Here is a 17404-nt window from a genome sequence, read left to right on the forward strand (position 1 = left end):
GAGCTGATGAGGATGTGATGAGGATGTGATGAGGAGCTCATGAGGATCTGATGATTATTGTCTTGTTACATCCGCATTTATACCAGCCGATTTTAATCCTGTCAATTTCTATTACAAAGGTTAGGGCGTTTCTTATCTCCATTCCAGGGAGTAAAGATTATGTAGCTTAACTACCGTCTGGCACTTAATTAAGGGGTTGTATCCCCTCCCTAACCTCAGGGAAAAATCCCTACCTGGGGAAACAACCTTTCTCGGAGAGGTGACCTTGGTCAAAACACATAGTGCCAAGAAGGTGAGCAAACACATTAAGAACAGTATGCCATATATGCCAGGTCCCTTGAAACAGCAAGGATGGACCGGCTCCCGGCATAGTAATTTTGTATACACACACACACACACACACACACACACACACACACACACACATATGTGAGGTTTCTAATGTTTGATGAAATATATGTTTGGATGATTGATTTTGACTCCACATTGAATGAATTCTTACTTTTATGACTCTGAAGGAAATAACATACACACACACACACACGCACACACACACACACACACACACGTCAAAGCTTCTTTGGTGGAGGTGTACACAGTGGTGAGAACACAGGCTTGGGAGGTGGGAAGCCATGGGTCATCTCCATCTGAGCATTGCCACCTTGACCAAGTTACTTAATCTCTTCAAATCTTGGTTTTCTCTTCTGTTAAACATTGATAACGGTATCTATCTCTTATTGGCCATAAAGATTAAACAGGAAATGTATTTAAAGTGGAATTAAGAAAAATTAAACACAGAATATTAGATAGAACTCAGTATTGGGAAGTAGTACATACTGAGAGATGTAAGTTAAGGAACCAATTAGCAACAAAACTTTTAATGAGTTTAGCCAAACAATGCTTTTGAGATAAAGAGTAGTAAAAGCATAAGTTCTTGAGTCAGAAAGCAGTAGTTTGAATATACCCTATATATACTGTGATATTATTCTCAATGTTAAACAAGAATTGTAGAATATATAGAATAGTTGTAGATATATACCATGTAGTGTTTAAGTAAACGTTAGATACTGTTGAATAGGAAGACCACATATTTTTAATGCTGCCAATTTATACCAAATTTATTTTTCCTCCAGAATTATTTAATAAACAATGCAAAAAGGGAGAAAATGCATTGCTGGCTTGGTTTGGTCTAGAATGGGAGTTTCTTCTGGTATCTCTATTTGTATTAAAATTGTGTAACTCAATCCTGGAGGGAATTTTGGTCAATATATTTTTTAAGAAATCATGGAAACCTATAGAGCATTAGAGAAAAGCAACTGATGATGATGATGATGATGATGATGATGATAATGAGAGAAAGAGCAAATATATCTGATGTTGAAGGGTTAACAAAAATAGGAACGTTCCTCCCATAAGAAAAGGCTGTGACATTCTGTGTGTTTGGCATATGAATGAAATTAAGGAGAGGTTTATAGAATGCAGAGAGATGAACAATTTCAGATGAATAGAAGTATGTTGTGCAAAGGAATCATCACAGTTAGGCAAGACTTCCCAAAACACAATGGCTTTTCTACTTTGAACAAAAGAAAACTAAGTGTTCATTGTGGACCGGTTATGGACCCATTGTCATATCAAACCCATAACATACAATATTTCATCTTTTCTTATTATTTTTCAGCAGAGAATAAGGAAATTTAAAGAGATTGAGTACCTTTTAGGATCATAGATTTACAGTGGAGCAGAGAAAGCTGGAACCTAGATTTGCATGATTAGAAAGTTGACTCTCTTTCCCCATAAAGAAATTACTTCCTGTTTTTTGGCATTGATAGCAAGAAATGACATATCTTCATATCCATCTGTATTCCCATATCTATTTGTATACCTGTGTTCACATCTGTGTCTATATCTAATCTTTACCTAATCATCTATATCAGGGGTTGGCAAAATATGACACACACACCCTTTTATTTTACAATCTGCAAATTAGGAATACTTTTACATTTTTAAATGTTTGGAAAAATTAAAAGACAATATGTTATGGCACACAAAGACTCATATAAAACTCAAATTTCAGTGTTAACAAATGACTTGTTATTGGAACCCAACCACACTCATTGTTTGCACATTTTTAAAATATATTTTTATTGATTTCAGAGAGGAAGGGAGAGGAAGAGAGAGGTACAAACATCAGTGATGAGAGGGAATCATTGATCGGCTGCCTCCTGCACATTGGACTGAGCCCGCAACCCAGGCATGTGCCCTTAACCCATGTGCCCTTGACCGGAATCGAACCTGGGACCCCTTGGTCCGCAGGCCGACGCTCTATCCACTGAACCAAAGTGGTTAGGGCTGCACATTTTTCAACGACTGCTCTTGTACTCTGAAGGCAGGGTTGAGTAGTTGCAAGAGAGACCACAGGGTCTAAAAAGTCTAAAATATTTACTATCTGGCTCTTCAGAGACAAAGTTTGCTGCTGCTTCATCTACTTTTGGCCCATGATATTTATACAATTACTTTACTGAAAGAAGAAGTCTAGAACTGACAAATCCTCATAAATGTTTTCCCTGAAACCTTTCCTAATTACTCTCACTTTTTATCACTCAGTTTCTTTCTTATTTTGCAGTTGGCTGCCTGTATTATTTGTTTACTTGTTTATTGCCTACCATCCCCTGTAGAATATGAACTTTAGGGGCAGAGAAATTTTCTGATGTATTAGCTGTTGTATTCCCTTTACTCTTGCTATATGATGAGCTTCACAAATCATTTGTTGAACCCATGAATGAGTCCAGTGATGGAGTAGCAGCGCTCTGAACTGACGTTTTGTTTCTCTGCAAGGCTCTCCTGGAGTGTGATGTACGCTGGCTTCATCTTTATTATGGCGATTCTGATGGCTCTTGTTGTAAAATCTACCCGTGTTGTCGTCCTCACTAGCTTTGTGGTGGTCTTCATGCTCATTCTCCTCTACGGCTTGTCTTTGGTGAGTTGATGAATTTAATCAAATTCTCTCTCCCTCCCTCCCTCCCTCCCTCCCTCTTCTTTTTCTCAGAGAAACCTACCCATTATTTATCACTAATTCTGATCACACCTGTTCTTTTCTGTATGCAGTATTTGAATATTTACATGAGACCGTATCTAGGGGTGGGGAGGGAATGGACAAAATATCATACTATGATATCCTGTCCTTTAGTATGCCACTGATGATTCTCAGAGAAGTAGATACTACCTAAAGTGTTTCTCTTCTCTCAGATAACTTTAGCTTTCATGATGAGCGTCCTGATAAAGAAACCATTCCTTACCGGCTTTGTCGTCTTTCTGCTCACGGTCGTTTGGGGGAGCCTGGGTTTCACGGCGTTGTATAGGCATCTCCCTGCCTTTTTGGAATGGACCTTGTGTCTTCTTAGCCCCTTTGCTTTCACTGCCGGGATGTCCCAGGTAAGAGCTGATGTAACTACTTCATTTTCTACAAAATATTTAAAACAGATTCCCTCTGAATAATTCATGCTTCAGGTGCTAAACATTAAAATTCCCATCTACCTTGGTAAAGATACATACAGAAGGTATAGATAGGAGGTGTATGCTTTTATTTTTCTCTCTCAGCACAGTTCGTTTTCTTTTAAGTCCCTAAGTGCCGGCTAATAGTCTATTACTGATGCGGTTCTGCTTTTACTTTTAATGGGCTGTCCCACTGAAGAGGTATCTAATTTAATGCTCAAGAAACATGACCCTTAATATCATGGCCAGTATTTGAAAACCAGGAATTCCATGGAAATACATTTTTACTTTTTGGTGGGTCAATTTAAATGAAACCGAGTCTCCTCTCAGGAAATTAATTCTAGTTATGACAGCATAACTATAAATGCCAAATGAAGGGTGATGTTACATATAAACTCATTCTATCTTGCTATATACTAAGTAATGATTCTGGTTTTTTCTCTTACCACTGAAGTATTTGCACTCCTGCATGGTTTCACTTTCAAATCCTGCCCCCTGTCCAGAACACTCTCTTCTTTCCCCCATCCTAAGCTGGATGCAATCCTATAGGCAACCCAGCTCAAATATCATCTTCCTTGAGTTTTTACTTCTGCCTGGAAGACTTACCTGCTCTGCAGGTGGGTTTCTGAGCTTTTTATACCTATTTCCATTAACTTCCCATATTGCTTTGTAGTTAGACGGTTCATTGTTATCTCTTCCCTTAGCTTGGAGCTCTGTGAAGACAAGAATTATGTTCAATCCCAATGTCTATAATCTATCTATATACATAAAAGCCCAAGTGACCGGCCAACTTGCCGGTACTGTGATGCGCACTGACCACCAGAGGGTAGATGTTCAACACAAGAGCGGAAACTACAGGCATGGAAACATGGAACAGACTGATGAATCTCAGAGGGAAAGGGGCAAAGGGGAGGGCAGGAGGAGATTAACCAAAGATCTTATATGCATACTAGAGGCCTGGTGCATGGATTCATGCACCAGTGGGGTCCCTCGGCCTGGCATGCGGGGATCGTGCCAAAACCAGCTCTCTGACATCCCACAAGAGGTCCTGGATTGCAAGAGGGCACAGGACAGGCCGAGGGACCCCACTGCTGCACGAATCCATGCACTGGGCCTCTAGTAAGACAATAATAATTCTTGATGCTCCATTTATCCTTTTAATAGTCTCTGTATTTTTTTTTTAGCTTATACATTTGGACTATGATGTGAATGCTAACACCCATTTGGACTCTTCAAGCAACCCAAACCTAATAATAGCTACTTGTTTCATGTTGGTTTTTGATACTTTTCTCTATTTGGCATTGACATTATATTTTGACAAAGTTTTGCCCAGTAAGTAGATTGATGATTGTGACTCAACACAATTTCATTCATTGCATTTCTTTAATGGTCTACACTTTGTACAAGAATAAAAAGTATATCATTAATAATATTAATATTGATTACAGATTGAAATGATAATATTTAGGATATAGTGGGTTAAATAGTATCTATGGTGTATTGACTATAAATTAGCAAGCATTTTTTTCAAAACTTTAAAAATAAGCCTAATGGTATTCTGCACTGTGTTTATAAAATAACTTCCTAAGATCTTGTTCTACCATAACACTTTAGATTGTTTCTTTCAAAAAAGAGACACTTGCGCCCGGCCAATGTGGCTCAGTGGTTGAGTGTCAACCTATGAACGAGGAGGCTATAGGTTTGATTCCCGGCCAGGGCACATGCCAGGGTTGCAGGCTCAATCCCCAGTAGGGGGTGTACAGGAGGCAGCCGATCAATGATTCTCTCTCATCATTGATGTTTCCATCTCTCCCTCTCCCTTCCTCTCTGAAATCAATAAAAAACATTTTTTAAGACACAGACACTTGTAAGCGATGAAGGGTAATTATATTATTAGTGCACGTGTCAAAACTAGATGAAGAATGCTACTGCTATGGTGACTGCAGTCCTTAAAGTGGTGCCTGACCCAATATTTAATTGCCTCCCATTCATGTAGCTGAACATGGACGTCGACATTCTCCCTGGTTTTTCCTGAAACCCTCTTTTTGGTTTCAACACCAAAGAGCTGTCCACGTGGCCCTTGAGAATGAAATAGATTCAGATTCTTCATCTAATGACTCTTTTGAACCAGTGTCTCCAGAATTCCATGGGAAAGAAGCCATCAGGTAATGAAAGAACTACCTGGAGATGCAAATGAAACACCCGTCAGAGACCAGAGATCTATCGGGCAAAACCCAGATATGACAAAGGTTTTCTTCGGTGTCCTTCTTGTACCCACTGATGTCCAGGCTGCTGCCCTTAGGAAGGGCTACCCTCTCTCTTGATAAAATTTTGTTTTCTTATATTGTCAGCATTTACATGTACTAATATTTATGGTTTAGCAACAGCCATCCATGAATAAACAGTATTCATATTTCCACTTTCTTCATGATCTCTTTTCCATTGTTCATACTTGGCTCTCTTTCTCTGCCTGCTGTCTTTGTGACAGACACGGTCACCATCTCCCTGGTTGTTTTCACCCCCTTTTCTCTGCGATTCACTCTGTCCCTTTCCTCTTTGCTTCCTGGTTAATACGATGAGAAGGAAGAGGCAGGTGAGGCTGAAAGGGGAAAGAGACCTTCCAGTCAGTGGATGTCTCAACCGTCTGTCCACCTCCACCATTTCTTCAAAACGTTTTCGTCTTATTTTTTCCAGAATAAAAAATCTTAAAAAGGAATATAAAAAAGGAAAGCATGAAAAAGTAGAAGCTTTGAAAGGTAATAAATATCATATGTAACAGGCGGGGTGGTTTCAAGACTGTGTCTCAACTGTGATACTCTCTTGGCAGACGAAGAACAGATAGTCCAGCTATCATGATGCTCCTTTGTTCGAACCCAGTATGTTTCCTTCCGAGTAAAGGAGAAACCACGTAACAATTTCAGAAAGTCAGATGCAACCCGGATATCCTATAGGTTTGAGAGATGCATGATAGGATCATGCTAGTATATTTTCAGCTCACCGCATTCTCTAATCCGAAAGCTATCTTCATTGTAGTCAGCCTATCTTTAAAGACAAAACTGCTTTAATCCCCCAAATTGTTAATCATAGAATAATATATTATGGTAATATTACACCTATAAAATGTATATCATAGCAGATACCATTTTAAAGAAAGGATTTTGGGGATGGATTTTGACTATTGCTAGCCAAATATACCCATATTATAAGAATGTATAAAAATTTCAGAGAATGTAAAGTTACTATGTAAGCTCTGAGTGTAATTTTTTTTAAAATACTGCCAGGTCTGGTATTTGACATATATGAAGGCCAGATCACTGCACTCCTTGGTCACAGTGGAGCTGGGAAAACGACGCTGTTGAACATACTCAGTGGATTGTCGGACCCAACATCAGGTGAGAAGACAATTATCTAATGACAAGAACATGGGCAAGTGAATTAACTGTGCATTTTTATTAGTTAATTTCAATAGTAGTTTCATTAACTACTAGTCACACGCAGGTATTTAAAAGTTTTAGAAGTTTCTTCAAGTTATTCTTGTATAGATTCATGTCCTCTTTATTTAGGAAAATCTTTTTGGTTTAAATACTTCCTGGTAAGTAGCTTTATGCTTATGAATTGGCACCCAGCTGGGTCAGATGTCTTATGAACATTACATTTTTAATTAGTCAATAGTGTATTCCCTATTAGTAGGCCCAATATCTTTAAAGGACTCTAGTGATTGACACGCATTGTTTTTTCATTAAAAAATATCTTACATAAAGCAAGCATGCAACATTACCCTGATGTTAACTGTCTACCTTTAACTTCTAGGTTCGGTCACCATCTACAACCACTCACTTTCAGAAACGGCTGACTTGGAGACTGTCAGCATGCTCACTGGAGTCTGCCCGCAATCCAATGTGCAATTCGGCTTCCTGACAGTGAGGGAAAACCTCAGGCTCTTTGCCAAAATAAAAGGGATCCAGCCACAGGAAGTGGAACGAGAGGTAGATTCCATGTTAAATGCCATGCAGCCATGAGGATGAAATTGTTTACCTAGGAAATTCTAAATGCACTTGTGTTACTTCTACCCAGTTCTCCCTCTAAAGTGCAAAAAGGCCCCTTATAATGAACAGACAAATGATACTGTGTTTTTTTAAATAACCATTCTGGGTTTTGGACCAAATAACCTTTCTTTGGTTTAGGTACAACAAGTTTTACAGGACTTGGAAATGGAAAATATTCAAGACATTCTTGCTCAAAATTTAAGCGGTGGACAAAAAAGGAAATTAACTTTTGGAATTGCCATTTTAGGAGATCCTCAGGTAAATCGAACTAAAATTACCGGTAAAATCAGATTGAGGGCTGAGAAACTATTGTATTCGGTCAGACTTAATTTGTAAACGCTAAAAGCAAGAGAGCAGTTACAATGGAAAATTAAGTACTGAGCTATGCCTCCAAATACATGTTGCTTTTTTAACGAAATTTTGCCTGGGAGGGGAAATGATTTTATGTGCTCTTGTGCTGTGCAGATTTTGCTACTGGACGAACCAACCGCTGGATCAGATCCTCTCTCAAGGCACCGTGTGTGGAACCTTCTTAAAGAGAGGAAATCAAACAGAGTCATCCTCTTCAGCACCCAGTTCATGGATGAGGCTGACATCCTGGCTGGTGACTCTTAGGTTTCTTGCATGTACCTTAGTGAGAAATCAGAGACACATGTGGGATATGTATAGATTCATTCCAGCACAGTTAGTTGCCATGGGTGCGACTGCCATGAGAATCTTTTACCCATTTGAGCACCTACATCCCTGAGCCATGGAAGTACTCTGAACCTATTGCATTGGTTGTAAAATATATAGCTATTCTCAAAGATATATTATGCTTTGCCCTGGCCAGTGGGCTCAGTGGTTAGAGTGCTGGCCTGTGCACCAAAGAGTTGCAGGTTCGATTTCTGGTTAAGGGAACATAACAGGGTTTTGGGTTCTCTCCTCATCCCCTTGGTTGGGGTGCATGCAGGAGACAACCAGTTAATGTGTCTCTCTCACAACGATGATTCTCTCTCTCTCTCTCTCTCCATACCCTCTCCCTCCCTTCCTTCCTCTCTCTGAAAAGCAATGGAAAAAAATATCCTCAGGTGAAGATTAACAACAAAAAAGATTAATAACAACTGACGTTCATATTGATGTTATTCAATATGAATGTCAGTTGGCTTGAAACAGATCCTTTCAATGTATAATTTTTTCTAAATATACTAGTACTAGAGAATAAACTAACATATCATTTTAGTTACTGTATGACAAAGAAAGTGGCTTGCATATGATCAGGATTCGAATGCATCTGTTTTAGTGGGTCATGCTTCTAAAATACGTTGCTTATTAATGAATTTGTTCTTTTATATTAATAGTGAAAATACAGCACCTTAATGCAAGTTATTTTATTTTATTTTTTTGCTTTTAATACTTAGACCGAAAGGTGTTTATATCTAATGGGAAGCTGAGGTGTGCAGGCTCGTCTCTATTCCTGAAGAAGAAATGGGGCATCGGCTACCATTTAAGGTATGACCTCACCGTTGGAGACAGGTTAGAACATGTTGGAAAAGCTGAGGGCAGGTGATATCAACATTGAGCGTGTGCAAGTAGACTGCACAACTGGTGTGTTCATTTCAAGAGATCTGTGTTAGAACTACGCCCCGGGGCTCTTTTTCTTAGCTAGAGTGAAGGATATGAGGGGTTGCAGACATGAAGACTATAAGGATGATTAAGTGACATTTAAATAAAATTTTTGGAAAATATTTTCACAACACTTTGTTTGCTAGAAGAAATGTATTGATTTTCCAGTCCCTTCTCTTATCATATTTCATTGCTTATTTGGGTTTATTGTGACAGTTTCAATAGCCTCCTCTCGGTTCCCCATGAATTCATTTTCTCCTTCATTCTCTTCTGTTTCCTTCTCTTCCAGATCATAGTTATTATCATTATTAAGTAATGTCTGTCACTTAGTAAGTGTTGGCTATGTCTTAGGTACTTGCTAAGATATTGACATTTGGAATGCTCATATAATCATATTTAAACCTCCAGATAACTTTAAAATGGTATTATTCTTCTTCTTTGACATGTCAGAGAGTTTTAATAATCTGCCCAACAAATTTATAATTTTGGACCAAGATTACAGGTGTAATATGAATCACCCCTATACTCCCACTAAAATATTAATATTTCTTAAAAATAATTCAAGTCACTTTATCTCCAGTGGTTAAATGAATCCTCCCATATTTACTCCAGGTGCTTGACCTGATCTAGCCTACCATTCCATCATGATTGCTTGGTACTACCTGATTGAATCCATACCTTCCAACTAAAAGGAACTGCCCACTGTTCTCTGGGGTGTTCCATAGTGTTGTGTTTTGTCTCTGCTTGAGATAGGACATCCGTTTAACATGTCATCCTCCAACCCCTTCAAACCACGTTCCAATCGTATCCATTCTTGAAAGTCTTTTCTGAGTGTTTTCTCCTTGAAAAGCACCCACTCTTCAGGAACCCTGAAAGCGTTACTTCGAATTGTTGTCTTAGGAAACTTTATTAATTTACTTGATTCTCAGTAACTTCATTTGTGGAGTAGCAGCAATAATACCTGCTTTGCATTTAAGACTAAAGATATTGAACTAATGAGTAATTGACAAATGTGCAAAGCACTTAATTGAATTGACTCAACTTCCTTCTCCCTCACTTATTTTATAATATGCTTTACATTATATTTATATTATATCATTATATATTTATATTTATACTAGAGGCCCGGTGCACAAAAATTTGTGCACTGGGGGGGGGGGGTCCCTCAGCCCGGCCTATGCTCCCACCACCACTGCTGTCCTGGCAGCCATCAGCCTGGCTTGTGGCTGTGGGAGCGCACTGACCACCAGGGGACAGCTCCTGCATTGAGCATCTGCCCCCTGGTGGTCAGTGTGTGTCATAGTGACCAGTCATTCCCAGTTGTTCTGCTGTTAGGGTCAATTTGCATATTAACCTTTTATTATATAGGATTATATTTTGTTATGGGCTCCTTTAGAGAAGGTTTTGTATTCTTTTAAAAAATATATATTTTTATTGATTTCAGAGAAGAAGGGAGAGGGAGAGAGAGATAGAAACATCAATGAGACAGAATCATTGATTGGCTGCCTTCTTCACACCCTCTACTGGGGATTGAGCCCGTAACCTGGGCATGTGCCCTTGACCAAAATCAAACCCGGGACCCTTTAGTCTGCAGGCCAGCGCTCTATCCACTGAGCCAAACCAGCTAGGGCTGTATTCTTATTTGGTATCTTAGTGCTTAGCACAGGGCCTTGTAAGCACAAAATAGCTTTTTCTAAAATGGATTTTTTAAGGTTCATGTCATCAAAGTCAATTGTGATACCCTTGTCATTCTCTAGCCTCAGTGTAATTCAATGCATGTGACTAATAATGGGCTTGCTCAAATCCAATGATTGCATGAAGAACTTTGTCCTCATAACAAGACAGACCAGCTTCAACTTGAATACATTTTGGATCAAAAAAGAAAAAAAGATCACATCAGCTAACATATTGAGGGTTTCCTTAGTGCAAAGCCCTGTGCTATGTCATACATATTTTATTTTGTTCTGTATTTTGAGATCTTTGGAGAGCTTAGTATTGTTCAGTCTCACAGAGGAGAAAACTGATGCTCAGAGACATTAGACCTGCATTCTGGAACAAGGATCAGTAGAACAATCAAACCATGTTCTTAATGACTATACACAGTACCTCTGTTTTTGTTTTTCCCATGTTCAAGTGCTAGTTTTTGCAGGACTCATACTTTACTGCAAAGGGAGAATTCAAAGTTGAGTTACTGAGCAGGTGGAAACAAAATTAGGCATTCCCTTCCACCTCACTCCAGCCAAGGTCTAACCGAATATCTCTTTTCTCCAAATAATAATCCTTGAGTCACGTTCTCTATCTCTAACATCCCTTACGCTCGTTCCCCTGCCATGTGGTACAGATTATACAATTTGGACTATATTCGTGTTTTTATGTCTCACTTCGTTCATTAGGTTATACATGCTTTGTCTCATTAATGAAAGGACGAGCACATACTACAATTGTTTGTAGAGATAGTGTTCGAGAAAAATAATTTAAATTTACTCTTTTTAAATGTTAGTTTGCATTTGAATGAAATGTGTGATCCAGACAATATAACATCGCTTGTTAAACAGCACATCCCTGATGCCAAATTAACAGCACAAAGTGAAGAAAAGCTTGTATATATTTTGCCTTTGGAAAGGACAAACAAATTCCCAGGTAACAGAATGCAGAGAACACATAGTGGTTTATATTGATGTTACAATAACCTTAGTTCTTTTGCATTTGTTATTGTATTGCCTAACAATTAAGCTTAACATGAAAGCATAAATCTCGATTTTCTAGAAAATATTTCTTAAATAATGGGGATTTCCACATATAAATTTTGGGTTGACACAGTCAATCTATCCATAACACTCTTCATAATCTAACAATTAAATATTTTAAAACATTAAATAAAATATAACTTATTTCAAAATCCCTCACATATGTAGTTTTCTAAGAGTAAAAAAAATAACTTTAAAATTTTATACTCAAGAAGACATGGAAATATATATATACTGTCTAGACTATTTTATAAATAAGGAAAATTCTATATCATAACTGCTTCTGATTAATGCTTTCTATCACATGGATTTTCTATTTTTTAAAATGTTATTATCGATCTCATTACAAATCATATTCCTTTGATGCATTTTTGTGTCTACCTTTAGACCTTTACAGGGATCTTGATAGATGGTCTCACCAAGGCATTGAGAATTACGGTGTTTCCATGACAACTTTGAATGAGGTGTTCTTGAAGCTAGAAGGAAAATCAGCTATTGATGAATCAGGTAAAAAAGAAGAAAGAAATTTAAATTTTATATTTCTGTGCAGTATTTTATCTTGAAAATATACTTTGAATGATGAAATGATATGCTTTTGGAGTCTAATGATTTAGTCTTGTCTTGGGAAAATGTAGAACAGATAGAAATGTATTTCTGTTTCCTACCCCCTTCTCTCAATGCTAGCCTCCTATATCCTCTTGAATATCCTATTTTTGTACTGTGCATTTTTTAAAGCTTGTGGACTACAGCAGTGCATAAGACTAAATCCTCATGGAGCAGACAATATTTATTATTAATATGTTTATTATTATGTACATAATATGATATTGTATAAGAGCTATCGAGATAAGAAATTAGAGTTGTAGATTGACAGTTGCTTTTCTTGTAGTATTTTGATGACATCATTCCAGTGTCTTCAAGGTTCCATTATTACTGTTGAAATTTTTCTATCAGTCTAATTGTCATCCTTGGAAAGTGTTCTGCCTTTTCTCTCTAATGATTCTAAGGTTTCTGGTTTACTATCTGTGTCTACTCTTTATTGCACTTTTTCACTTTGATTTTCTATTTTTTTTCCTTATTGATCAAATGGGGTTTTATGTTTTATCCTTTTTTAAGTTATACACTTGATATCTTTTCTTTGTGGTTGGTTACACTTACCTTTAATGTGATTTAGCTTTCTGAAAGTCTAGAGCTGATCAATTTCTCTAGGCTCTTCTTCTAAAAGACATAACTTTTATTTTCAACCATGGCTATATTAAAAAATCTTGTTTCCACCAATTTAATATTCCCAGAGAGGAAAGGAAAGGGTTCTATCTATATTAAATTTTCTAGCTGGGTCAGAAATACTAAGATAGTTTATCTGTTGCAATGAATAGATAGATTCTTCTTCTTGGCTAAATATAAGTTTATTTTCATTGATTTCTCTAGAATAAATTAAGTCCTTTAAAGCTGTAGACATAGAATTTTTTTCTTCAGAAAAATACAAATTTTTCTTTTATTATATCATATTTTTTCTTCTTGTAGTGTATCTTTTTTTTTTTTTGCTTCATTCCCATTTCTGTAATAGGTGCTCAAGTAAAACCATGAGTTAGATTAATTGTATCTTTGTCCAAGGCTCTCTACTCTGACACCATGTGGTGAGTAGATAATCTTAGGGAAATCTTAGGCACATCTAAAATGGCACTTTATAAATTATTGACTTTATATTTTCTAGATATTGGAATTTGGACACAGTTACAAAGTGATAGGACAAGAGACACAGGAGGCCTTGTTGAGCTGGAACAAGTTTTGTCTTCCTTTAATGAGACAAAGGAAGCAGCCAGCGGCATGGCTCTCTGGAGGCAGCAGACCTGTGCAATAGCGAAAGTTCGCTTCCTGAAGTTAAAGAATGAAAAAAAAACTATTATGACCATGTGAGTACCCGAGGGTTTCAGGTATGCATGGTCGGCACATTCAAAATAAATTCAAGAGAGGGAGAAAAACAACCAATCACGGATAAAATACATTTCAGCAATTGTATATGGTCTTTTAAACATAGAAGTCAAAGCCAATTTTTAGATGCTTAGGTGGGTGTGTAATTAAAACAGATAAAGTATGGGGCTTTTCTCTTAATTTCACACAGAATCTGCTCTTATCAAAAGGTTGAAGTAGTTTACCAGAAGCATGAATGTTAGCACTCGCCTCTGCCCAGCCGCATCTTAGCTGAGGCTTCACATCACTATCTGGAGCCTCTACAGTCCTCTCCAGCTTCCGGTTTCTCACTGAGTGATGCCTCCTGGCATGAGCCCTGCTCTCCACCCAGGGCACTCATTCATTCCATTGGCTCTCAAGGGTGATTAGAAGCACAGTACGAAAGCATAGTCCAAAATCAGACAATATTGTCAACCATAGTGTCCAAATAGGGCACTAGAAAAGGAATTTTACATGAGGGAGAATTTAAATTTGATGTAGGAAAATGGAACATTTAGCTAAGGCGGGAAAGCAGGATGGAAATTCAGACAGAGAGAGCAGTTCTGAGCATGGAGATGCATGGGAAGTCCGCAGAACTGTTATTAATTTGAGTTATTTGCAACACAGAGTGTGCAAAAAAGTAAAAACAATTTTGATAATATATTACATAGAGCTAGAGAGTTTGGACTTTGTGACTAATAAGGAATTTTTGAAGTTTGTTTTTAGTTTGAACAGGCAATTGATATCATGAGAACAGAATGCCAAGAAACTTAGCCGGGAAACAGTGCAAATGGTTTGGAAATAGTAGACAGTGGGCACAAGGAAAAGAGCCATTTAGGACAATGTTGAAAGAGGTCAGGAGAGCGATATTAAGGTCCAAACTTGAAAAGTAGAAGAGAGAAGAAGGTGCAAGGCAAGTACTAATGATGATAAGATAGAAATTTTCAAACATTTGGAAAAGGAAAGTATGGGAGAGAAATGAGTATATCATAATTGAACTTCGGAACCCGGGTGGGTGAGAAAATGTTGGAACTTGCAGAAATTGGGAAGAGGAAAGGGAGAGTTTCAGAGTGTAGCAAGTCAGGGTGTTGGCGATATGCCAGCCTGCAGTGGTTCCCCCCAAAAGAAGAAGTGCGAGACTGAATCAGAACAAAAAAGTGGGCAATGGAGAGGGGTATTTAAGAGTGGTAATCAGCATATTTCCTAGGCTTGAATGGCATGTCTAAAGGGGGTAGAGGGCGGCATTTGGAGAGATAGAAATACCAAGGAGAGGTTCATAGGAACCATCTCACTTTAGGAAAAAAGAAACGGGGAGGAAAAGCATGATTCATATATGCGGTTAGTGTTTGCAATTTCTATTAAAACATCCATTTTCTGCCCACATGTAAAAACCTACCAAAGTTGCTCTACATGATTTTCTCTTACCTTTTCCTTTATGCAGATTACTACTTTTGTGCATTAGCCTTTTCCCTCAGCTTTTGGAATATCTACTCTATGAGATATATCGGAAGAGTTATTCTTGGGGACTGTCTCCCAATATGTACTTCCTCTCACCGGGACAACCGCCTCAAGCTCCTCTGACACACTTACTGGTCATCAATAAAACAGGTGAACATGGAGCTCAAATGCAACCTTTCAATGTTGTGCTTGTTCAGAGATTCCCCAGACAGCATAAACCATGAAGGAGAATCATACTCTGTATGTTTTATTTTATTTTATTATTATTTTTTAATCCTCACCCAAAGATATTTTTTCATTACTTTTTTAGAAAGAGTGGAAGGGAGCGGTGGTGGAGAAAAGAGAGAGAGAGAAATATCGATGTGAGAGAGACTCATCCATCGGTTGCCTCCTGCACATGCCCTGACCGGGCCTAGGCATCAAACCTGCAACCGAGGTACATGCCCTTGAGTGGGAATCGAACCCGAGGCCCTTTGGTGCATGGCCTGATGCTCTAAACACTGCGAAACACCAGCGGACTATTTAGAAAGCACACATGATGCCAAACAGAACATTAATTTAAAAATGGCAAATAGAGGGCGGAAGGGTTGGTGCTAGAAACACATTTTGCAAGCTTACTTGACCATTGACTGATCTTCTAGATCTTTCCATAACATTCTTGAAGTACTATGCATTCTAAGGCTCTGGAAAGAAAATATATCCCAAATTTCTAAGAAAATAGAAGATTAATATCTTCAAGGATGATAATGATAATTTCAAATAGTATTTTTTCAATTGATTTTTATTGTTGACACTATTACAGATGTCTCCATCTCCCCCTCCTTTGCCCACCTCCGCCCCACCCCAAGCCCCTCTTTCCTCACTGTTGTCTGTGAGTTATGCATATTTGTACACTAACAACATTATAAGTAAAATACCTAGCCTCTAGGTAAAGTTACCTTGTCATATCCCTGGTATCAGAATGGGTTTTAGTACCACACCATCAATTCTGCCTTTTTAAGGAAATCATCATGATGGTATGCTTTGAGTGACATTAATAAGGTTTTTTAAAAAATATATTATTTGACTTTTGTTTTACTACATTTTTGCTTCTTTTGAATTTTACCTTCTTGGTAGGGTCGAGCATTGAAAACTTTATACATTCACTGAGGCAGCAGAACATAGCTTTGGAAGTGGATGCCTTTGGAATTCGACGTGGTGCCAACGAGCCATCATACAACGGTGCTATCACGGTGTTAGGTGATGACAAGGTATGTTGGGCTCTGGTTGCTGCATCTCACCAAAGATGGAGTATGAACGTGCAATCTGAGAAATACATATTGACCGACGTGAAAGACCAATTTGACATGAGCACATGGGGTAGTTCTCATTTGTAGAGGAGAAGGTAGGCTACAATTAGCTGCCCACAGCCTCCATATAACATATTGTGGCTGATGCAGTGGCCAGTGAAGACCACAATACTGTATTTCTTGCAGTATTTGGGGACTTAATCAAATATTAGTGATGGTGGTATTCATCATATTCAGTGCTTTAGCCTTATTCTGTTGTCAATACTTTGAGTGATTTTCTATCAGATTCTTGCATTACATTTCGCATTGGCTCTCTGAGGACTCAGAATGCACATTTGTTTTATTTTAGCACCAGAGATTTTCAATAGCATGCAATACCAAAAGGCTGAATTGCTTCCCTGTCCTCATGGACATCATTAGCAATGGGCTACTTGGAGTTTTTAATTCTTCAGAACACATCCAGACAGACAGAAGCACGTATTTTGAAGTAAGTATAATATTATATCCCTTATCCTGAACTATAAGAATTTTTTTTAAAAAATACCTGAAATGCTGAAATAGCATCATGTTGATTTTTATGAACTTATTATTGAATAAGTTCATGTTTGTTTGTTTTTTAATATATTTTTATTGATCTCAGAGAGGAAGGGAGAGGGAGAGAGAGATAGAAACATCAATAATGAGAGAGAATCACTGACCGGCTGCCTCCTGCACAACCCCCACTGGGGATCAAGCCCAGGTATATGCTCTGATCGGGAATCGAACCGTGAACCTCCTGGTTCATAGGTTTACACTCAACCACTGCGCCATACTGGCC

The 17404-nt window shown here is 38.0% G+C and overlaps 1 protein-coding gene across 6 annotated transcripts in view; it reads left to right on the forward strand.

The window, feature by feature from the left end:
• ABCA9 (ATP binding cassette subfamily A member 9) overlaps positions 1-17404 on the forward strand; it is a 112367-nt gene that overhangs the window by 15638 nt on the left and 79325 nt on the right. For all 6 annotated transcript variants that reach the window (XR_002830771.1, XM_023759039.1, XM_023759037.1 and 3 more), the window contains exons 8-23: positions 2836-2977; positions 3247-3432; positions 4677-4824; positions 5489-5657; positions 6187-6248; positions 6774-6884; positions 7303-7478; positions 7677-7796; positions 8004-8142; positions 8939-9029; positions 11644-11783; positions 12278-12397; positions 13605-13803; positions 15282-15448; positions 16415-16548; positions 16937-17074. Coding sequence is in view for 5 of the 6 variants with exons in the window: in XM_023759039.1 (XP_023614807.1) it covers positions 2836-2977; positions 3247-3432; positions 4677-4824; positions 5489-5657; positions 6187-6248; positions 6774-6884; positions 7303-7478; positions 7677-7796; positions 8004-8142; positions 8939-9029; positions 11644-11783; positions 12278-12397; positions 13605-13803; positions 15282-15448; positions 16415-16548; positions 16937-17074 (2242 nt within the window). In the remaining variant the exon portion in view is untranslated. The remainder of the gene's footprint in view (positions 1-2835; positions 2978-3246; positions 3433-4676; positions 4825-5488; positions 5658-6186; positions 6249-6773; positions 6885-7302; positions 7479-7676; positions 7797-8003; positions 8143-8938; positions 9030-11643; positions 11784-12277; positions 12398-13604; positions 13804-15281; positions 15449-16414; positions 16549-16936; positions 17075-17404) is intronic.

This window comes from Myotis lucifugus, unplaced genomic scaffold (genome assembly GCF_000147115.1).
Source record: "Myotis lucifugus unplaced genomic scaffold, Myoluc2.0 scaffold_146, whole genome shotgun sequence".
Classification (NCBI taxonomy): domain Eukaryota; kingdom Metazoa; phylum Chordata; class Mammalia; order Chiroptera; family Vespertilionidae; genus Myotis; species Myotis lucifugus.